This window comes from Oncorhynchus masou, chromosome 28 (assembly GCF_036934945.1).
Source record: "Oncorhynchus masou masou isolate Uvic2021 chromosome 28, UVic_Omas_1.1, whole genome shotgun sequence".
Lineage (NCBI taxonomy): Eukaryota > Metazoa > Chordata > Actinopteri > Salmoniformes > Salmonidae > Oncorhynchus > Oncorhynchus masou.
Genome location: NC_088239.1, coordinates 29242138 through 29266706, shown reverse-complemented (window position 1 = coordinate 29266706; position 24569 = coordinate 29242138). Strand labels below are relative to the sequence as shown.

General features: G+C 43.2%; 2 protein-coding genes across 8 annotated transcripts in view; one reads left to right on the top strand and one right to left on the bottom strand.

The window, feature by feature from the left end:
* The window catches only part of acad11 (acyl-CoA dehydrogenase family, member 11), a 42353-nt gene extending 26036 nt beyond the window's left edge, over positions 1-16317 (top strand). For 2 of the 7 annotated variants that reach the window (XM_064941853.1, XM_064941852.1), the window contains one exon: positions 13713-16317. In XM_064941853.1, the coding sequence (XP_064797925.1) occupies positions 13713-13844 (132 nt within the window). In that variant the 3' untranslated portion in view covers positions 13845-16317. Of the gene's footprint in view, positions 1-6235; positions 6474-7619; positions 7870-8077; positions 8486-12291; positions 12507-13712 lie in introns of those variants that run through there. The other 5 variants (XR_010452035.1, XR_010452036.1, XR_010452038.1 and 2 more) reach the window with 5 other exon arrangements.
* Positions 879-7591, bottom strand: ackr4b (atypical chemokine receptor 4b). The gene is made up of 2 exons (XM_064941851.1): positions 7432-7591; positions 879-2519 (listed from the first exon to the last, which is right to left on the bottom strand). The coding sequence occupies exon 2, from the start codon at positions 2505-2507 to the stop codon at positions 1362-1364; it is 1146 nt and encodes a 381-aa protein (XP_064797923.1). The 5' UTR covers positions 2508-2519; positions 7432-7591; the 3' UTR covers positions 879-1361.
* Positions 16318-24569: the final 8252 nt, after the last annotated feature.

Here is a 24569-nt window from a genome sequence, read left to right as displayed (position 1 = left end):
GGACATTAGCTCGGACTTTTATGATCTATGGCCTATCTATGGTGGCTCCAATTCTGGGGAATTTTTTCCACGTTAATACGATCCTCTGAGTGACTCATTCCTGTGGAAAAAGCTTTTCATTGAGACACTGTTTAACTTTCTCCACCACACAATGCCTCTCACTATGCTTTTGGGGGCCCGATTTTGTTTTTCATGAAATACATTTAGCTAGTTTAATTTAGTTTTATATTCGGCATTTTGTCAAAGGACTTCAATGCAATGTGACGTGTACGATCGATTTCAAAGAGTTTAAGATAAAAGTTCTCTTTTGAAGATGAGTTTTAAAGGAAGAGGATAAATGGCCATGCTGAAATGGTTCACCACTGTTCAGTGGATTGCACTCAACATCAAACCCCTGTTGCACTTTTTAAGTCCAGCTTATATAAACGGAGGGAACATGAGAGGACAGGCAGAGTCATTTAAATGCTGGAATCCCCTTCATGGGGATGTGTCCCAAATGGCACCCCATAGGGCTCTGGTAAAAGAAAGTAGTGCACTATGTAGGGAGTAGGGTTCCATTTGGGAAGGCTCAAAACAGATCCCCGCTGGTTGTGCAGTGTCTTCCTGCCTGTAGTGTCTTTCTGCCTGTGTGATGGCCGGATGGAAGCCCTCTCTCTCCTCTCCCTGTCGACTTCTCACTCTTTGTTTTGTGGAGCTCTCTGGCAACCCGCTGCTCAATCAGGCTGCCTGCTTTTTTCTCTCTCAAAGCCACAGAAAACATTGGAATCAGATGCTTCTGATCTGTAGGCGCCATGTGCTGTGTGAGATTGAATAGGATGTGATGAGAGTTGTAAGAACATGAGCTTGAGAGAGCCATTCCTTCTGATTTTGAGATTTATTTCAGATGGATGTCATATACAGGGAATTAATGGGGGGGGGGGTTACATAAAAACAACTTGTTTTATTTACAAAAGCTTACGCAATACTAAAGATTGACTAGATACTAAATAATACATTACTAAACGATACAAATACACACGTTCATCTAGATATCAAGTTAACTTAACAGTTACTTATGTATAGCACAGGCTTCTAGTAATACTGGTATAGAGCAACTGCTTAAGGGGCGATCTGTGATTGGTACACATTCCTTTTTGGACCTTGAAACTTCATGATAGCCAATTATTCAAGAAGAATCTAACTTACAAATGCCTCATGAGCTTAGTTCAACTGTGTTACCCAATCAGAACCCCAAAATATACGCTTGATGGACTGCTTTGCTGCTGATTGAATCCCAGATTGACCCTCGAGAATCCAGTAGAAGTGTTTGTACATTAGCCCTTTTTGGTTACCATGATAAGATTTCTGAGTTTTTAGACATGTTAGATGGTGAAGGTGCTGGTGTCCTCGTCCTCCGAAACAGAGTGTGAGTGTGTGTGCCCGCCGGAATTATGTGTATTGAGCGAGATCTCCACAGCAGGCTCCTCGTTGCCATGGCGACCACCGCGCATTCTCCCCCCGAGGCACTGTCCTAGGCTCTTGGCGACCCTGAGGACGTACCCTCTGAAGGAGGAGCCTATGAAGGTGTAGAGCATTGGGTTGATGCAGCAGTGTGTGAGCGCCAGGCTCTCCGTCACCTGGAGAGCCTGGTCCAGACCTTTACTGAGGTCACAGTCGGTCACCAGGCCGTAGATGACGTCCAGCGTCCGCCACAGCTTCACCAGATTGTAGGGCAGCTGGGTGAACAGGAACACCCCCACCACGGCCAGCAGCACCCGCAGGGCCCGCCTCCTCTTCTCCCTGCGCACCCCGGCTCCGACCCTAACCAGCGCCCGGCCCACCAAGCAGTAACACACCACCATTACCAGGAAAGGCAGCAGGAAGCTCAGCAGCACCTCCAGCAGCTCCAAGGCAGCCTTGGCCGGTCGGGCCATGCTGCTGGGATAGATGGCTGTGCAAGCCAGCCGGTGGGATGTGTTCTTCACCGTGAAGAACACCATGTCAGGCAGGCCCAGGCAAATAGCTGTGGTCCACACAAAGACACACACTAATATCCATTGTCTCCTGGCCCGTGGGCCACTCCCTGCCCGGCCTCCACTATTGTGTGCCAGTGCCCGATATCGGTCCACACTAATACAGGCTAGCAGCAGCATACCGCAGCTGAAGTTGGTGGTGTAGAGGAAGGAGGTGAGCTTGCAGGCGGCCACGTTGATCTGCCAGCCGTGCACGGCATCAGCCGCCCAGAAGGGCAGCGTGAAGAGGAGGAGTAAATCAGCCACAGCGAGATTCAGGATGCACACGTCCGTCAGCGTCCGCAGTCGCCGCGGCGACGCGTACACCACCACGACTAGGGCGTTGCCCGCCACGCCCACCACCAGGGCCAAGCCATAGACCACGGGCAGGAAGAGACGGCCGAAGGAACGCACCTCGGCTTTGTCGCACACCGAGTGGTAGTCGTCATAGTCGTCACTGTCGTTGGAGCTGGAGTTCCCAAAGTCGTAGTTGTAGTCCTCTTCATCCATCTCCATCCTCTCTGTTCTCTGAGAAGTAAGGGAATAAAGGGACATGGTATGTTACGAATGACGTCAAGTCAGTTTAGTCTCTGCTGCTGCATTGTGTTAACTTAAACGAGATCACTTTTTTTCTGTTCTAGACAGGACTTGTTGGATGAAATGATTTTTCTCTTTCACATAATTTGGACAGAATGTATAAAATAATATAAAATATGTATTTTATCAGAACGCGTCTATTAGGAGAGAACTAGAGAATGGCCATCCATCTGAAAGCTGTAATGCACTTACAGCTAGTAACAGCATGAGGATCCAAGTTGTCAACAACTATCTGTTCCTGTTATCCCCCCCCTCCTCACTGCTTTTAGTCCCTCTTTCTGATCCGTAGGGGTTGTTTGGATGTTGTGTGTAGATTTTGCAGGAGTGGGTGTGAGCGTATATGCATACCGTTACATGCGTGTGAAATAGAGCTGAAGAGACACCGACCATACCAATGACTTATCGCAGGCATTTTGCTGATATCGTTCAAGTAGCCTATTGTAGAGAAATGTGAAGTTTGAAATTAAATATGGGTGATTTGTTAATGGGCAATTTAAAAATATATATATATATATATACACTACTGGTCAAAAGTTTTAGAACACCTACTCATTCAAGGGTTTTTCTTTATTTTTACTATTTACTATTTTCAAATTGAGATGGTTTGGGATGAGTCGGACTGCAGAGTGACGGAAAGCATATGTGGGAACTCCTTCAAGACTGTTGGAAAAGCATTCCAGGTGAAGCTGGTTGAGAGAATGCCAAGAGTGCAAAGCTGTCATCAAGGCAAAGGGTAGCTATTTGAAGAATCTCAAATCTAAAATATATTTTGATTTGTTTAACACTTTTTTGGTAACTACATGATAATGTGTTAGTTCATAGTTTTGATGTCTTCACTATTATTTTACAATGTAGAAAATAGTAAAAATAAAGAAAAACCCTTGACCAGTAGTGTATATTTTTTTATTTAACCTTTTTGGCGTGGCAGGTAGCCTAGTGGTTAGAGCATTGGGCCAGTAACTGAAATGTTGCTGGATCGAGTCCCCGACCTGACAAGGTAAAATTCTGTTGTTCTACCCCTGAACAAGGAAGTTAAACCACTGTTCCCTGGTAGGGCGTCATTGTAAATAAGAATTGTTTCTTAACTGACTTGCCTAGTTAATTTTTTCAACTAGCCAAGTCAGTTAAGAACAAATTCTTATTTACAATGACGGCCTACCCTGCCCTGCCCAAACCCTAACAACTTGTGCGCTGCCCTATGGGACTCCCAATCACAGCCTGGAATCAAACCAGGGTTTGTAGTGACGCCTCTAGCACTGAGATGCAGTGCCTTAAACCACTGCGACACTCGGTATAATACGAAAGACTGTGGGGCACATTCATGTTACAAACTTCTATTCAACGTTATCACATCAATTCAGGAAATTTATCGCGATATGGATTTCCGTCCATATCAGCCAGCTCTACTGTGAACAATAAGCTCCCTCTCGTTAGGAATATCTCACTTGATTTCTCGCACAAAACCTGTCAGTTGGAACTGCTTGCCGGTACGCCCAACACAACAATATTCCTTTCCCTCTGGAAAAGGTGACTGTCCCTGAAAAATCAGACTCATCTTTCTTTTAAACACTCTGGGCCGTTTCCCAAACACAGATTGAGCCTAGCCCTGGATTGAGGTTCTCTATCGTCCATTCTTTTTTAGTTCAGGACTAGGGTTAATCTGTGTCTGGGAAACTGCCCCACCATGTTCTGTACATTCATATCTGTTTAGTCTTGAGACGTTAGCTTGTCTCTGAAAATCTATTCTGTCTTTGAACCAGTGTGTAAGCACAGTACTTATCAGTCTGATGGTGTGGATGGGCCAGATGTTTGGTATTGCTCTAGTAGAAGCCAGAGAGAGATTTCTCAAGGTGTTTGCATTCCCTTACTGCAGATGTAGATAGCGTGACAGTAGAACTCTGAAGATTAGATCCATACACCAGTGCCTGTGCTATTGTGTGTGTGTGTGGGCACATGTGTGTGTGTGGTGTGTTATCACAGATCAGTGTGTGAGGATGTGCCCAGGCAGACAACCCCTTAAGGACCATGCTTTTCCCAAATAATATGAACTAGAGAATGGCCATCCATCTGAAAGCTGTAATGCACTTACAGACAATAACAGCATGACGATCCAAGTTGTCACAACTGTCTGTTCTTGTTATCCCCCCCTCCTCACTGCTTTTAGTCCCTCTTTCTGACCCGTAGGGGTTGTTCGGATGTTTGTAGATTTTGTAGCCAATGCTTGACAGGGTGAGGAGTGGGTGTGTGCATATATGCATACCGTTACGTGCGTGTGAACTGGAGCTGAAGCGATAACCGAACATTAATGACACCGACCATGCGGATCACTTAGCGCAGTCATTTAGCCAATATCGTTCATTATGATAAGTAGTCTATACTAGAGAAATGTGAAGTATGAAATTAAATAAGTTCGCTAATACGGGTGATTTGATAATGGGACAATTGATGGCTACAACCATCAAAATACGAGTAGTAGTTTAAAGGATAATAAATGAAAAAAACTCTGGGGCACATTAATGTTATAAACTTCTATAGTAACCGCATCAATTCAGGCAATTTATCACCATATTGATTTTTGTTCATATCAGCCAGCTCTACTGTGATCAATAAACTCCTTGTTAGGAATATCTCACTTGATTTCTCTCACAAAACCTGTCAGTTGGAACCGCTTGCACACCAGTACGCCCAACAGAACAATTTTCCTTTCCCTCTGGAGAAAGTGACTATCCCTGAAAACTCTTTCCCAGACACAGATTGAGCCTAGCCCTGGACTAATAAAAACATTCAATTGAGGTTCTCCATCGTCCATTCTTTTTTAGTTCAGGACTAGGCTTAATCTGTGTCTGGGAAACTGCCCCACAATGTTCTGTGCAGTCATATCTCAACCAGTGGTTTAAAGTACTTAAGTAAAAAATACTTTAAAGTACTACTTAAGTAGTACTATGGGGTATCTGTTCATTACTTTACTATTTATATTTTTGACTACTTTTACTTTTACTTCAACACATTCCTAAAGAAAAGTAACTTTTTACTCCATACATTTTCCCTGACACCCAAAAGTACTAGTTACAATTTGAATGCTTAGCAGGACAGGAAAAGGGTCCAATTCACACACGTATCAAGAGAACATTCCTGGTCATCTTTAATGCCTCTGATCTGATGGACTCACTAAATATAAATGCTTCTTTTCTAAATTACGTCTGAGTGTTGGAGTGTGCCCCTGGCTGTCAAAACAATCTAAGTACTTAAGTCAAATCTGATACTTTTAGACTTTTACTCTAGTATTTTACTGGGTTACTTTCACTTTTACTTGAGTCATTTTATATTAATAAGGTATCTTTACTTTTACTCAAGTATGACAATTGAGTACTTTTTCCACCTCTAATCTCAACTCGGCACAGCCAGAAGAGGACTGGCCACTCCTCAGAGCCTGGTTCCTCTCTAGGTTTCTTCCTAGGTTCCTGCCTTTCTAGGGAGTTTTTCCTTAGCCACCGTGCTGCTACATCTGCATTGCTTGCTGCTTGGGGTTTTAGGCTGGGTTTCTGTAAGGCACTTTGACATTGGCTGATGTTAAAGGGCTTTATAAATACATTTGATTGATTGATAGTCATGAGATGTTAGAATAGATTTTCCGAGACGCTTATCAAGGTATTTTCATTCCCTTACTGCAGATGTAAATATGTAGATAGAGCTCTACCGTCACACTGAATATTAGATCCATACACCTGTGTGTGGGTGCACGTGTGCATTTGTGTATTATCACAGTGTGTAAGGACATGCCCAGAGAGACAACTCTATCATGACCCTGCTGTTCCCTATTCAGACTGACTCATTGTGCTGACGCTGCCAGGAAATACCAGAAACTCTGTTTGGGTTCAATGTGAGGTAAGTGTATGACCTCAAATTATCGTCACTTGTGTGGATCCGTGAATGATTCTCTGTTAACTGGGCAAAAAGCCCAACGTTTTTTTCTAAGAGAAGGTGTGTATATCACATTGTGTTTGCTATTGACGGGCGCTTTAATGTTCTACAGATAATTCCTATAGCTGAGGCTTCTCTGTCTTTGCCGCCTCAGTTCAATAACGTACGATAGGTTTTTAGGATAGCTTGTTATCCAACGACGTGCTGCTAGCGAGAGACAGAGACGAGAAGCTGTCGGTGTTCCTACAAAACATCTTGTCTCATGTCCAAATATCTCCAATATCTCCCAATATTCTGCTGAAGTTTCCCCAGCTGTTCTACTGAGTGAGATCTCTGTCAGTGATTTAAGGCCAAAAACACATATTCATATTCTGTCTCCCGTTGACTATGAGATATTGAAGTCCTGAGAAATAAATGATGAGAAACCCATCAAAAACGAATTTGTTAGCGCAGATGTTCTGCCAGACTGAATATGGCAACTTTTCAGAGAAGATAGTAGACAGAGAAGCTGAGAAAATTGTACTGGCATGATGTGCAATGTGCATTACGTCTTGTCACTTCATATAGTATATACAGTATTTTAATCATTATTACTTCAGCATAATTATTATCAGGTTGAGGCTAAATCGTAAACACAGAGGACTTTGAACTTCAAAAGTCCGTACAATCACTGTTCAGACAATTGAACTACTGAACGCATGAGTCATTGTCTTTCTAGAAATGTCACTCCCCTCACTAGAATCCTAAACCGTAAAAGCTAGTCAATTGAGGGAACAAGGAAACAGAAGTAGGATTATGTTTGTCATCACATAGGCTATAAATACTTTCAACAACTTTCAAGTCATTTACATTTGAAATGTTTTGTTTCAACTTTCAATTTTGACAATGAAACTGTCAACAAGAGGAGCCAATTGAGTCTTACCCTTGGTGTCTTCGTGTGGATGTGGGAGATGTAGAAATGTTGACAGAGGAGACATCCAGTGGTATGGCAATTTCTAAACTAGTATGGTGCTACTCTTAGTTTGTCTCAGCCCATTTTTTAACTATATTGCTCCACCTCTATTCCCTACAATGACCCAACAGTGTCTGGAAACACCTCTGTGTGTGTGTGTGTGTGTGTGAGAGAAAGAGAGAGAGAGAGAGAGAGTAAGCTAAAGGCTCACCCTTCAGTGTTAGATAAGAAATCAGTACGAAAGGGCTGTATTCTCCTGGTGTGCGTGTGTATACACCATCATTGAGAAGAGTGATATTTTGACCTCAGTACTGACATGTGTCAAGTCTCCAGATGTTGTGTCAAGTCTCCAGATGTTATGACAACTGTGTAGCAGGGACACAACACCACGCGAAGGTATTTTTAGAGGTATAATTGCCGATAAATTATATGACAATTATCACTTTACATTTGAAGGTCTTTCGTATATATGAATGTTTTCTTTATGTGATAGAAAATGGCTCTTTATTGCCCATTATTGACAGGAGAGCTAATTGCCTGTGGGCCGTTCTCGTCTCTTCACAGCATGTCTATAAAATCTGAGATGAAAAGAGAGAAAAAATCGTATTAACTGGAACCTCTGGGATCTGTTATAGTTCGGCTGTTAAAGACCAACACGCTCTGTTTATCGCGGTGTTGTGACGAGCTAATTGCTTTCTGCCCGTGGCAAAGATTATTGGAGAAAATGAGAATAGGCTTCGAAACACTCCTCCTTCTCCTTGGTGACGTTCTGTTGATGTTTGTTTTAATTCTGGGTGCTGTGAGAGCATGTCAGGACTTGTTTAGGACTTGCCACCAGGGCTCACCCTCTGCTCTACTCTAACCTTGATCATATTAATCACTTATATAAGTGTCGCATGCATGCACACGCACGCATGCACGCACACACACACACACACACACACACACACACATCATGAAACCCCAGGTTTCCCCTGGGATAACAGGCTTTCCAAGAAAAACCTCAGGATCGGGCAGTGACCAGGTTTGTGTTTGTTTATGTACATAGTTACACTTTTATGCTCACATTAAATTGTAAAATCTTGTAAAGTATCTGTCTAGCACAGGGGAATTTTTATGGTGTGTGTGTGTGTGTGTGTGTACTTTTCCCATTCCATGCATATTCTCAAGTTGAAGTTTCTCAAGCTGATGGAGTCATGCTCTTGTCTGTTGGGAATAGCACACTTTTTTTGTTCAGTACACACCTGACTATTCATTTTGTCACATTTTGCATGGATGCATTTAAAATCAATTTCGCTATAACGTCAGCAGCAGAACGGAATGTACATGCTCAATATGATTAGGGGGGAAAGTATTTTGTAATGATCTGGAGTCCATATGTCGGCGACTCCACATCATTCACCGGGTATAGGGGAAGGTCACCAGAGCAAGACTGTAAACAGGAAACCAGGCTTTGGGTCACCTCTCATCCCCTCGCCTCCCTCGCCCTAGGGGCTCTTTTGGACCTCTGTGTTCCAGAGTCGAGCCCCATCCCACTCCACTCCTGAGACATTTCCATATTGTTTTGGCTCCCAAGTTTTTCCTAACCATGTGACCTGATCAGGAACAACTCCAGGTCCTAGTTATAGGCTACATATGGGTCTGGAGTCTTCCTGGTCAGAGCCACACAGTAATGCTACATTGACCATTACACAGCATTATACTTATAATACCGTCTATTTTGTTTGTACTCGTTTTTTCAGCTCCGAGCTGAGGTTTCCACTATGCACAGATCTAGGATCAGCGTCCCCTCCCTCAATCCTAACCTTAACCATTAGTGGGGGAAATGCAAAACCTTCACACTGTACCGTACTCAGTTATTTCATCATTCACAGTATGAGGAAGGATAGATATCGCCCTCTAGTGGCTGTTTTTCACCTCATCTGTGTTTCTATTGACTTCCGCTGTAATAATGACAGCAAAGCCATATTTACTCTGCCATAATAAGCATTCAACGTTCAACATAGCTTCACTATCAATAACACACTCACACCAGCTAAACCATGGAGGGTTGTGTAGATTGTAAGAGAAACAAGACAAAGGATCAAAGGGGAAACTGAAAAGTTTCAAATATAGCATGTACTGGACTGATGTGGTTTCAGCTGGGATTACTTATAGGATGTGTCCCAAATGGCACCCTTTCCCCTATATATTGCAGTACTTGGTTACCCTGGTTAAAAGCAGTGCACTAAATAGAGAATGGGATGCCATTTGGGACACATCTGTACACTATCTGTCTGTCAGTAGCTCCATCCACCCTTTGCAGAAGGGCCACTAAGTGTGTGTGTGTGCGTTGAGCATGCGTGTCCAGTCCACCATACTCAAATAATCAAGGTTGTATATTCTGGGAGTGTGAAAAGGTTTGCTTCCTGGGTTAATAATATGTCCAGAGTTCAGACAGCCCAAGCTGAGAATAAACCATCTCTGTTGGTTTAGGGCCACTCCTATACACTCTTAGCAACAAAAAAAGGTGCTATCTAGAACCTTAAAAGGGCTCTTCGGCTGTCCCCATAGGAGAACCATTTGAAGAACCATTTTTGTTTCCAGGTAGAACCCTTTCCACAGAGGGTTTGACATGGAAGCCAATCAGATTCTACTACCTTTATCCAAAAAGGGTTCTACCTGGAACCAATAAGGGTTCTCCTATGTGGACAGCCGAATAACCCTTTTGGAACCCTTTTTCTAAGAGTGAGAGGTGGAGGAGTTTCTTGTTTTAATGTTTACATTACATACATGTTTACACTTTTATCGTGATGTGCAAGAGCAGGTCAAACAATGATGAAACAAGGTAGGTTGCACAGCCTTTGTCACAAACGATGTCCGGAGTTTGGAGTACATATCTCTTAGCATCGTGGGGGCGTATTTATGTCATCAGAAATAGTTTGAGCATTCAGTAACAATAACCTACTGGTGAAAGTCATTTTTTGGATAGCTTATGTTCCACACTGTTTCTGTCTGTCTGGACTCTTCTCAGACAGCCTCCTACTGCGAGGATTGAAATAATACTTTGTTTGTTGTTTGGTTTTGTATTCTGGGTCCAAACCCCTGGATCCTGTGTAGTTAGGAGCAAGTCACTCGTCTGAATGGGGTATTAATTTGATACGTTTAAGTCCTGCTGAGAAGGCTCTATACAGAAGTGTGTGTGCGTAAGTACGTGCGTTCTCTTTCTCCAACTAAGACCTCCAAGTGATTTATCGCCACTGTGCACACACTGGCTGAATCAACGAAATGACGTTAATCCAACGTGGAATATACTTTGAACTGATGTCTGTGCCCAGTGGGTCTGCCTCTCTAAAACACTACCCACTCTGTGGTGTTCAAACTGCCGTTTCTGACTTTCCAAATTCAATACGCACTCCTCTCCCCCTGCCAACCAGCCTCCGCTGGCCTACAGCTCTCCATTTATGTCCAGTCCGAGATTTAGCCTTGAATGAAAAATAATGTGTTCCTGGCACCTGTGGTACAAGAACGTTTTTTGGGGGGGAAGGGGGGGGGGAACTTGGCAGAGGAAAAGGTTCTGTGGCTCAGAGACCTTGGTGGGGTTGTGAGGTCTATATTGTTTTAGCAGAGCAGTTGACATAAGGTTCTCTTTCAGTCATTGAAGATGATGATGTGTAGAATGCTGTCTGTCTGTATTTCAGTGATCCACAGTTAACTGCAAGGCTAAGATGTGGCCAGGATTTGCACATGAAAGAGAGAGAGCAAGACGGCAAGTTAGAAGGATATAAATTCTAACCTCCCCACAGTTCACATTTTCCCAATTTCTCCTCAGTACCAAACTTGCGTCCGAAATGGCACCCTATTCCCTATATAGTGCACTACTTTTGATCAGATTCATATAGGTCCCGGCCAAAAGTAGTGCACTAGCCTATATAGGTAATAGTGTGCCATTTGAGAATTAGACCATGTGTCCCTTACCAAGGTTCAGACCTCTAATTAGCATCTGTAATCAGAACTGCTTGTTCTCATCCAGGTGGTCTATTTCTTCTTCTCCTCTCTGGAAAGTAGAGGAAGGTTCCTAGCTCTCCCTTTCTCCCTCCGCCCAGTTACTGGAAAAGATGAATCGTCTCTGCCTAGGTGTGTTGCCTAAACAGTGCACAGCAAAAATCCAGCACCACCGCCTAGTAACCTTTGGGGATAGACTTTTCTTCCAATACATGAAAAAAAACAATGTTTGTCTTAGATGTTCTTGATGAATAGTCTGTCATTTCCACTACCATGTTTACTACGTTAAGCCAGCTGGCGTGAGATGGGGGAAGTTTATAGCAACGTTATCATCAGTTAGCTGGATGAATCAACCCCACCCTTGTTTTCAGACATTACCAGATGGTTAAGTCTCTCAGATTTTGGTTGCTACAACAGCACAACTGAAAGACTCTTCCACACCTAGCTCCTGTTGGTAACCACAGGACTGAAGAGAAAGTGAAATGGAAAACGAGAGTGAGAAAATGAGAGGGAGATAAAGAGAGTGAAAGGGAAGGAAGGAAGGAAGGATTTTTCCATCAGGCTCAATTAGTCCTGGGACAGAGTACAGGCTGTAATCAAACCCAACTTTGCAAGGTGGTTTGGTCGACTCACTTCACCCTCTATCCATCTGTAGCGCCCACCTGGGTGATGCCGCAGTGGCCATTTTGTACCCGGTAGCTCATCACACACCAGCTCTTCAACTTAAAATTGAGTTGACTTCTTCCTGGAAGTCTCTGGCTCATTAAGATTCAGAGCTGGCCGTCTCCCTCTACCACTACAGCTGCCCTCTCTCATGTCCTGCTCTGCTCTCTCCTCCTCTGACAGCAGTGTCTGCCTCCCAGCCGTCGACGACCTTGGCATCAGAGAAACGGAATGAAAGAAAGAGCTCACTTTAGCCACCGCTTACTAAAAGTCAACGGAAGCAGCGGGCGGTGCTTGTCAGTGTGGCTGCTTAACCTCACAGGACAACAAAAGCACTGTGCATCATCGTGGATGGGAGTGAGATTCAGAATGGTTGTGGGCTATCGCACCTGGACAAGGTCTGAGGGATAGTAGCACCACACATATGTCCCATCTCCATGTCTCTCAGATGTGTTGTTCAGCTGGAGTGCTGCTCCCTCATTTCTCTATGCCGGCAGCTTATTTTAATATACAAGATTGATCTCTCCTGACCATGAATATTCCCTTCTTAATAAATCTGTGGCTGTGTCCCAAATGACACCCTATTCCCTATATAGCGCACCAGTATTTTCCCATATTGAGGCATCAGAACAGGCATCAGGTCATATTCGGCCGTATTTACGGTCTTTAATGTACTCCTTTGGCAGAGTCTGGGCCAATAGCAGTGACTCAGCGTGAATCCTTCATTTTAGTGACAGCCAATGGGATTCACTCCTTTAAATGCCATCCCCTGAGTCCCAAATGGCATCATATTCCCCTACATAGTAAACTATTTTTGACCAGGGCATAGGACTACTGTAGCATTAGGGCTCTGGTCTAAAGTAGTGCACTACATAGGGAATATGGTGCCATTTAGGATGCAGACACTGTCAGATCTGTCAGCATTGGAGCTGAGATAAACTAAATAGTGCTCAATACTCTACCGTGTCAAGTTTATCTTCAAATGTTTAGGATAGCAGCCCGCCATTTAGCTAGCGCTAAGCTTGAGAAGGGACAGTGATTGGGAATTGAATAGTGCTCAATAACCTGGCATAGGCAGCTTCTCTATCTATTTACCAAATGTTTATGGTCACAAATTTTGTGTTTAGCAGCACTTAGATGATAAAAAAAAAAGTATTGAGTGTACGAAATTCGGATTTATGCCCATGCTATACGATTATCATAGGAGTTAAGGCTCTCAGTTCTGCCATTGCCAAGTAATATATGTTAAATGTTGTTGCATTTGGAACCACAGGATGTTTGAGCTGCTCGGCCAGTGCGGACATGCACAGCAACTGTATAACTAGAGAAACCATAATAAGCTCATAAAATGCTCATGAAACGTTTTTGACAGTAACTCAATTGGACCTCTAGGTGTCAGTAAATAAGCTGTTTATCAAGCAACGTGTTTTCCTCAATTTAAATGACATTTGATCAAATATATTTATATGTATTTGATTATATATTTGATCAAATGTGAGTGAGTCTGTATGTCTGCTAATCTGTCTGTCTATTTTGTTGTCTGTCTGAATGTCTCTCTGAATGAATGTCTGATCTATTTGTTGTGCTGTGTATCTGTGTCCCAGGAGTTGGTGGCCCACTGGAAAGCAGAGTGTGGCCTGGCCATAGACTGGACTCTCCTGCTGACCCTGCATTCTGCTCACACCCTGGATACGCTGGGCAGCAGGACCGCCAGGAAACAGCCAACACACACCTAATTAGCAGAACAAACCATGTAATTGTCTCCCAAATTGTCTCCCAAACTGTTATGTGACAGTTTTAAATATACTGGTCTATATAGACTGGTGCCCCGTGTATATAGACAAGACTCATTATGTATTATTACTTTTATTATTACATTTTGTACTTTTCTATTATTTCTCTATTATCTTTCTCTCTGTAATGTTGGGAAGGGCCCGTAACTAAGCATTTAACTGTTAGTCCACACCTGTTGTTTACGAAGCATGTGACAAATCAATTTGTTATTTCATTGATTTGATACTACATGTAATATTGCCTGTTTGAAACAGACCCCCTCGGTATGTAAATGTGTGTCGGAAACCGTCAGAAGATGTCAATGAATTGTGAATATGAATTACAGCCTTCTGCTTCCTGCTTGGAAAGGTCAGTCTGACATGGCTCCCTCGTGTCACTTGTTTCGTTGACACCGGCATAAACAGACACACACACACACACACGCAGGCATGTACCAACGCATGCACTCTCATACACACACACACTAGATTGTATTCCCAGCTCGCCAATCCCTATCTGCACTCGAAACCAAACCACAGAGCGAGTCAAAGGAGTCATCCACAGTATCTTTATAATGGGACTCTATAATATGATTGACATGTTATCAGCCTCTGATGGCATGAGAGCTGCACTGAGGTACCCTGACAGGAGAGGTGATGATAAGGTGAATGGAGGATAGAGGAGATGGATGGATGATGGACCCGAGGGTAGATGAGTACATGGTTTCATCCCAAAATGGCACCCTATTCCGTACATGGTGCACTACTTTTGACCAGAGCCCTATGGGTCCAGATCAAAAGTAGTGCACTATATAGGGAATAGGATGCCATTTGGGATGCGCACTGTGAGGTGAGTGAGGGAGCAATGGAAGGGAATGTGCAGCCAACGTCTGATCCAATACGGGGGAGAAGGGAGACAACAGAGAGGGGGTATGTGTCAGAAGAATTATGACAGCGTGACCCGTGTCTGAGGTCAGACGGACTGAGGAGACACTGCAGGAATACAGAACAGATCAGCTTTCTCCTCTGTTGTCGCTCGCATCTCCTATCGTATCACATCTCACTGCCATGATACTGTAGGGTTGGACAAATAGTAGCTCTGGTCCAGGGGTCACGTGCAGTTTGCTGACACTGAGAAGGCTCAGCTTCAGGAATCTGCACTGGGATCAGAGCTAGACAAATAAGGTAGTAGTTATTCTACTAATGTGATCAAGGCAATGGAATGCTAGGAAACACATGGGCCTTTCCCGATGATAAGGTTTCAGTACCACGTACAGTCATCAGGAGTTGAAATAACTTGGAATGGCTGTGCAAATGGAACCGGAGTCTAACCTGAAGCCTATTCACCACTGTGTGCGCGTGCGCATATTGAGTGTAAAGTCCAAGTGTGTGACTATGTTTTTCTGTCACAACTATCCCGCCACTCCAATGCTTGTGTTCTATCTATCAGACCCACGGCGTGGGTGATTTACCCACAATGCTGAGTCCTGCGGGGCTGCAAGTAACGCTCCGCTCGCGCTCGGCTCCACACCTGATGTCCTGCTGGTAGCTGTCACAGCAGCACACACACACCACTACCATGTAGTACACCTATTCCCTATGTAGTACACCTATTCCCTATGTAGTACACCTATTCTCTATGTAGTACACCTATTCTCTATGTAGTACACCTATTCTCTATGTAGGGCACCTATTCCCTATATAGTGCACCTATTCCCTATGTAGTGCACTGCTTTTGACCAGAACTCTGATGTCTGTCTCTCTCCCTATGTAGTGCACTTTGTAGGGAATAGGGTGCCATTTGGACGGCACTCCTTCCTCAGTGCTACTGTTTCTCTCCGCGGGAGCTGGATACGGATAAATAACATTAATAATGTACAGAGAACAGTAAAATGCTAAGTGGATATGCATAATACATTACCTTATTATTTTGTCTTTGGTGCTATTAAGAGAATGTTTTCTCTTGTCTGAAAAGCACAACAATGGTGACATAAATGCTTCTTCGTGGGGCTTTGTGGGCTTTGATCATAGAAGGAGGGGACTGACATAAATCCAGCTGAGAGTGAAGATGGACCAAATATGGACACTGTAAAGGATGGCTGGATTAGGCTCGCTACTTTATTTAGGTAGCACAAACCTTGCTACCCCTGTTAATTTCCTAATAATAGTATTTTCCGTAGATCGCCATGATTAAGGTGGTTGCTGCCAGGTTGGTGTGTAAAGGTGGTGGACTGCACCATCCAGGAATATCGGCATGCGGGTGTATCTGGAGACTTCCCCCCTTCCTCTGAAAGTGTTTTCAGACCCCTTCACTTTTTCCTCCATTTGTTCAATTACAGCCTTATTCTAAAATGTATGAAATATTTTTTCCCCCTCATCAATCTAGCTAGACATCATGACGAAGCAGAAACAGATTTTTTTTTCTTTCATTTTTGCAAATGTATAAAAAATAAAAAAATAATCACATTTACATAAGTATTCAGACCATTTACTCAGTCCTTTGTTGGAGCACCTTTTTCTGTGATTACAGCCTCAAGTCGAATTGGTTATGATGCTACAAGCTTGGCACACCTGTATTTGGAGAGTTTCTCTCATTCTTCTCTGCAGATCCTCTCAAACTCTGTCGGGTTGGATGGGGAGCGTTGCTGCACAGCTATTTTCAGGTACCTCCAGAGAAGTTTGATCGAGTTCAAGTCTGGGTGAACCTTCGCCCCCGCCTGCGGTCCTGAGTGCTCTGGAGTAGATTTTCATCAAGGTGCTTTGCTCCGTTCATCTTTCCGTCGATCCTGACTAGTCTACCAGTCCCTGTCGCTGAAAAACGTCCCCAAAGCGTGTTGCTGCCAACACCATGCTTCACCATAGCGATGGTGCCATGTTTCCTCCAGATGTGACGTTTGGCATTCAGGCTAAAGAGTTCAATCTTGGTTTCATCAGATCAGAGAATTTTGTTTCTCAAGCAGGCTGTCATGTGCCTTTTACTTAGGAGTGGCCTCTGTCTGGCCAATCTACCATAAAGGCCTGATTGGTGGAGTGCTTCTGGAAGGTTCTCCCATCTCCACAGAGGAACTCTAGAGCTCTGTCAGAGTGACCATCAGATTCTTGGTAACCTCCCTGACCAAGGACCTTCTCCCCCGATTGCTCAGTATGGCCGGGTGGCCAGCTCTCGGAAGAGTCTTGGTGGATACAAACTTCTTCCATGTAAGAATGATGGAGGCAACTGTGTTCTTGGGGACCTTCAATGCTGCAGACATTTTTTTGCACCCTTTTGCGTCTACACAATCCTGTCTCGGAGCTCTATGGACAATACCTTTAACCTCATATAGACAGGTGTGGGTCTTCAATTTAATTTACCACAGGTGGACACCAATCAAGTTGTTGAAACATCTCAAGGATGATCAATAAAAACAGGATGCACCTGAGCTCTATTTCGAGTCTCATAGCAAAGGGTCTGAATACTTATCTAAATTAGGATTTCTATTTTTTATTTTTTTTAAATATGTACAAATATTTTTAACTTTGTCAATATGGGGTATTGTGTGTAGATTGCTGAGGATTTAAAAAAAAATCAATTTTAGAATAAGGCTGTAACAAAACAATGTAGAAAAAGGCAAGGGGTCTGAATACTTTCTGAAGGCACTAAGTAGCTTCCATTTAAGTAGTCTTATTTTTTAACTGAGGTGACTACTTTGTTGTTTTTCGAATCACGGATTGCCCCTTTAAACAATTTTTTCTTTTTTAAATCAGATCGATTTTTAGAATCATTCAAAGCAAACTTGATCTATGTTCATTTAGCAATAAAACTGGTGAAATGTCCTCATGACATTGCCAGTGTTTGTTTTGATCCAGACCCTGACAGTCATTGCTGCGGTGCCACACATTACCGTGTCACAAATGACCTGTCGTCTCGCCCGCTCACAGACAAACGCTGTCAGATGGAAAAATACTTTCTCACAACGTCGACAGGCAGGCAGGCCGCTGAGCATCAGCCACACAGACAGTGACAGACCGGTAGCAGCTCAGAGATGCAAAGGGAGACGCAGAATTGGGAAAACGTAGGGAAATGGTTTTGCAAATCAATTATCAATGTATTTAGTAGCTACGTTGAAGTGAGCTTTACTGAAAGGCGCTTCTTTCAAATGCAAATTACAGTCCTAGTTTGCATTTATTTGTCAGAAGACAAATTGAACTTTGATCTGACAGTAGGCTAATACGGCTCATTTCTATCCTTACGTATACTGATATTTTGTTCCAGTGGGTAGCTGGTGTAGATGTTACACTGAAGCTGGCATGTACCTCCTGCTAACATTGTGAAGCATTTATACAAGGTCTGACAATTGCCATTAGAAAAGCTGAGGTTCTCTCGCTCTCTCTCTCTCTCTCTCTCTCTTTCTCTCTTAAATAAATACATTTTAGATGACGCTTACCCAGACACACTTGTCTAAACTGAAGGGTCATGTGAAATAAATGCTATAACCCCCAGCCACATCCAGTGGTGGAAAAAGTACTAAATTGTCATACTTGAGTAAAAGTACAAGTCATTTTAAATGCCTTATATTAATCCAGACCGCACAATTGTATTTACATTTTTAATTGATGGATAGCCAGGGGAACAATGTACTTAATTATCAAAAATAAAAGTTATTGTATTAAGCAAACCAGACGGCACAATTTTTATTTTAGAGTTTTGTATTGACGTATAGCCAGGGGCGAACTCCAACACAGACATTATTTACAAACCAAGCAATTGTGTTTAGTGAGTCTGTAACGCCCAGGGTGTCGTGGGTGTGAAGTCAGGCGCAGGGAGCAGAGAGTTCAGGGTAGTGCTATATCGTTTAATGCACAAAAACCGGTGAACATACACCAACCCCATGAAACACAGGGCTGCACACCAAAACAAATGCCCCAAACACGCGGGACTTACACAGTCCAGCAAAACCCAAGAAAATGGGAAAACCGAGACACAGACGTGTACACCAAACAATCCCGCACAACCAGCAGGCGGGCCAAAACACAAAGCAGGTGAAACCAATAAACAGAAAGTGTGTGAATTTGACCATTTTCCTGTCAAAATGTAACAAGTTATTTTGGGTGTCCAAGGAAAATGTATGGAGTAAAAAGTACATTATTTTCTTTCCAAATGTAGTGCAGTAAAAGTTGCCAAAAATATCAATAGTAAAGTAATGTACAGATAGCCCAAAAAACACCTTAAGTAAAAATACATTTAAGTACTACTTAAGTACTTTACACCACTGCCCAAATGCCTTCACACCAGTATATTAGCATACTTTATATACTGTTACTCATTCACTTATCACATAGTATTCCATATATAAGTTAAATGCAACCTGGGTTGTAACCTGCATGAGGTGCACAGTACAGTACATAAACAGATCCAGCTCCATATATTTATGCGGTCGACATTTGATACGGTCACATTAGATTGTTGTATGTCACAGAATCATGTTACGACTACACATATCAATGTTCATTTTATATATCAATATTTTGCTAAGTGGATGGGTCTCTACAGAAGGTGTAAACGGTACAGCCAAATGGTTACTTCCATCGTAGTGATATCAGAAATAGATAGTGTCAGTACAAATCAAAGAGGCGGCAGGGTAGCCTAGTGGTTAGAGCGTTGGACTAGTAACCGGAAGGTTGCAAGTTCAAACCCCCGAGCTGACAAGGTACAAATCTGTCGTTCTGCCCCTGAACAGGCAGTTAACCCACTGTTCCTAGGCCGTCATTGAAAATAAGAATTTGTTCTTAACTGACTTGCCTGGTTAAATAAAGGTAAAATTTAAAAAAATACAGTATGTACAAGAGCAATATCAATAACGATATCAGTGATAGACGAGGTAGTTATATGCATACAATCAGGGGAAAGTGGCTGAGCAGCAGAGAGAGAAATGAGAGTCCTTTGAATGGAGGCACTGCAGATAGTGCTGATGACTGGTCCGTCCGAACCACGCATGAACAAGGGAATCTATATCAGAGAGCCTGTTTCTGTCCTTGACTTTGGTGCAGGGCATGTGATGTCCAAAGACTCTTTGTCTCAAAACTCCCTGATCTTCTCAAAAATATACATTTTTCTAGCTGTGTCTAGTCCAGCTGGTGCTTTTACAGGCAGACCATTTATGGGAGGAAGGATGTCAGCGTTGCGCAGCAGCTGAAACCGGGTCCCGACTGAGTCCGAATGCTCCTTGGCGACAACAACATCAGGCTCCAAGAGCATCGAAGCTGTAAAACAGGAAATATTTGGTGTATATCTATCTATTAATCTATGTCCTTAATCAGTATAAAGTAGTAAATAGTGCATACTTGTTGAGCAAAATCAAAGCTGTAATGCATCTTGATGTCTTTGCTTGCTGGTTCAGTAGTGGTCCCCCAGAGACAACTGCAGGTCTTGACACATGGTCTTGCAGTCAGCAACCATCTTCTGGTAGACAGAGAGCTCACTCTGAACAAGCAGGAGATGCTGCTCTTGCCTCTTCAGCTTGGCTGACTTAACAGCTTCTGGCAGATTGGCAGATCTGAAGACGTGATAGTTGTTCCTCTGGCACTGCCAGCACAGATCTATCCTCGACTTAGTGCTTGAGATGTGGGGCAGCAATTTTCTCCACAGATTCCTGAAGGAAGTCAGCCCGACTACTCGTCCCTCTGGAAAATACAGAAAAAAATGTGAGATCAACAAAAGTAGTGCCAGTCATGTTGGAGGTCAATTAAATAATCAAAACGTGTTTATGCTTTACATACCAAGTGTTGTCATCGATTCCTTGTCGAGACGTCACACTACTGCTTTTGTCACATGGGATGGCAGCAGCTTTCCAAAGTATCTGTGTCCTGGTAATACTATTGCATTAACCTCTGCGTAGTTGTTGATGAAGTTTACCATTCGCAGCTTCAGGTGTAACCAGCCCGCTTTAACTTGGGGTCTTTTGTTTAGACATGTAACGTTAGCTAGATAAAAACTAAAATCCCAGTCCATAGAGTAACGTTAGCGAGCCAGCCATCTAACCTCCGCTAACGTTAGCTTGATAACAGCAAGCTTTAACTTGGGGTCTTTTGTTTAGACATGTAACATTTTCACCTAAATCAGGGGTTTCCTCATCGTCTGATTCATTTTCAGAGTTAGAGAGAATCCGCATGGCACGATCGTCCTCCAGAAAGTAGTCCATCACAACTTTTTCCCTCTGACCTTTGTCGATTGCGCCTGATAAATTCAGGGCAGCAATGTTATTGAGAGCAGTAGCAACACATTTGCAGTTCTCCATGGCTAACGTTATATCTCTCCAACAAATTGCAGTAGAAAGGATTATCTACGCATTACGAGCAGCTCATTTTATAGACACAAATGCAACACCGCAGACCAATCCAAACTCATCACTCGACATGTCCAGCCCACTCATTATCTCAGCCAATCATGGCTAGCGGGAAGGTTGCTGTCTTTCTCCGTGGCTAAAACAACTATGCCCGTAATTTAACAATTGTATTATTTACAGATGACATACACGTTTCATATTAAGTCACATGAAAGTTCACATGTTCAAGAAGGCATTTTCAAAAGGCTCTCCTGTGAATTTGTGACATGTGCCTAGTTTCCTGAATCGGGTTATACATTTGGCAGGAGGTTAGGAAGTGCATCTCAGTTTCCACCTCATTTTGTGAGCAGTGTGCACATAGCCTGTCTTCTCTTCGGTGGCCTTTCTCAATAGCAAGGCTATGCTCACTGTGTCTGTACATAGTAAAAGATTTCCTTAATTTTGGGTCAGTCACAGTAGTCAGGTATTCTGCCACTGTGTACTCTCTGTTTAGGGCCAAATAGCATTTCTCTCTCTCTCTCTCTCTCTCTCTCTCTCTCTCTCTCTCTCTCTCTCTCTCTCTCTATCTCTCTCTCCAGGGTATTTATTGCCTATTAGGGGGACGGTTTTGTGGTCCGTGTCAGACTTTTCATACCCAAACCACATCCATGCAACCGAAGTAGCCCCTCTTTTAGGTACGGTCTCCATGCTCTGTGTCGCGTTCACTCTCCTCCATGTTTGTTTGTGTTGCGATATATATTGTCATATCGCCCAGCCCTATCACTAAGCAAGGGGCACCACCAAGCAAGCGGCACCATGAAGACCAATGAGCTCTCTAAACAGGTCAGGGACAAAGGTGTGGAGAAGTACAGATCAGGGTTGGCTTATAAAAGTATCAGAAACTTTGAATATTCCAAGGAGGATTAAATCCATTATTAAAAAATGTAAAGAATATGTCACCACAACAAACCTGCCAAGAGAGGGCCGCCCACCAAAACTCATGGACCAGGCAAGGAGGGCATTAATCTGAGAGGCAACAAAGAGGTCAAAGATAACCCTGAAGGAGCTGCAAAGCTCCACAGTGGAGATTGGAGTATGTGTACATAGGACCACTTTAAGCCATACACTCCATAGAGCTGGGCTTTACGGAAGAGTGGCCAGAAAAAAGTCTGTGCTGAAATAAAAAAACGGGCAAACATGTTTCGTGTTCGCCAAAAGGCATGTGGGAGACTCCCCAAACATATGGAAGAAGGTACTCTGGTCAGATGAGACTAAAATTTAGCTTTTTGGCCATCAAGGAAAACGCTATGTCTGGCGCAAACCCAACACCATCCCCACAGTGAAGCAGGGTGGTGGCAGCATCATGCCGTGGGGATGTTTTTCATCGGCAGGGACTGGGAAACTGGTCAGAATTGAAGGAATGATGGATGGTGCTAAATACAGGGAATTTCTTGAGGAAAACCTGTATCAGTCTTCCAGAGATTTGAGACTGGGACGGAGATTCACCTTCCAGCAGGACAATGACCCTAAGCACTCTGCTAAAAAAACACTCAAGTGGTTTAAGGGGAAACATCTAAATGTCTTGGAATGGCCTAGTCAAAGCCCAGACCTCAATCAAATGAGAATCTGTGGTATGACTTAAAGATTGCTGTACAGCGGAACCCATCCAACTTGAAGGAGCTGGAGCAGTTTTGCCTTGAAGAATGGGCAAAAATCCCAAAGACTAGATGTGCCAAGCGTATAGAGACATACAGTGGGCAGAAAAAGTATTTAGTCAGCCACCAATTGTGCAAGTTCTCCCACTTAAAAAGATGAGAGGCCTGTAATTTTCATCATAGGTACACTTCAACTATGTCAGACAAAACGAGAAAAAAAATCCAGATAATCACATTGTAGGATTTTTAATGAATTTATTTGCAAAATATGGTGGAAAATAAGTATTTGGTCAATAACAAAAGTTTATCTCAATACTTTATTATATATCCTTTGTTGGCAATGACAGAGGTCAAATGTTTTCTGTAAGTCTTCACAAGGTTTTCACACACTGTTGCTAGTATTTTGGCCCATTCCTCCATGCAGATCTCCTCTAGAGCAGTGATGTTTTGGGGCTGTTGCTGGGCAACATGGACTTTCAACTCCCTCCAAATATTTTCTATGGGGTTGAGATCTGGAGTCTGGCTAGGCCACACCAGGACCCTGCAATGCTTCTTATGAAGCCACTCCTTCGTTGCCCGGGCGGTGTGTTTGGGATCATTGTCATGCTGAAAGACCCAGCCACGTTTCATCTTCAATGCCCTTGCTGATGGAAGGAGGTTTTCACTCAAAATCTCACGATACATGGCCCCATTCATTCTTTCCTTTACATGTATCAGTCGTCCAGGTCCCTTTGCAGAAAAGTAGTCCCAAAGCATGATGTTTCCACCCCCATGCTTCACAGTAGGTATGGTGTTTTTTGGATGCAACTCAGCATTATTTGTCGTCCAAACACGATGAGTTGAGTTTTTACCAAAAAATTCTATTTTGGTTTCATCTGACCATATGACATTCTCCCAATCTTCTTCTGGATCATCCAAATGCTCTCTAGCAAACTTCAGATGGGCCTGGACATGTACTGGCTTAAGCAGGGGGACACGTCTGGCACTGCAGGATTTGAGTCCCTGGCGGCGTAGTGTGTTACTGATGGTAGGCTTTGTTACTTTGGTCCCAGCTCTCTGCAGGTCATTCACTAGGTCCCCCCGTGTGGTTCTGGGATTTTTACTCACCGTTTTTGTGATAATTTTGACCCCACGGGGTGAGATCTTGCGTGGAGCCCCAGATCGAGGGAGATTATCAGTGGTCTTGTATGTCTTCCATTTCCTAATTATTGCTCCCACAGTTGATTTCTTCAAACCAAGCTGCTTACCTATTGCAGATTCAGTCTTCCCAGCCTGGTGCAGGTCTACAATTTTGATTCTGGTGTCCTTTGACAGCTCTTTGGTCTTGGCCATAGTGGAGTTTGGAGTGTGACTGTTTGAGGTTGTGGACATGTGTCTTTTATACTGATAACAAGTTCAAACAGGTGCCATTAATACAGGTAACGAGTGGAGGACAGAGGAGCCTCTTAAAGAATAAGTTACAGGTCTGTGAGAGCCAGAAATCTTGCTTTTTTGTAGGTGACCAAATACGTATTTTCCACCATAATTTGCAAATAAAAGAATAAAAAATCGTACAATGTGATTTTCTGGATTTTTTTCTCATTTTGTCTGTCATAGTTGAAGTGTACCTATGATGAACATTTTAGGCCTCTCTCATATTTTTAAGTGGGAGAACTTGCACAATTGGTGGCTGATTAAATACTTTTTTGCCCCACTGTACCCCAAGAGACTTGCAGCTGTAATTTCTGCAAAAG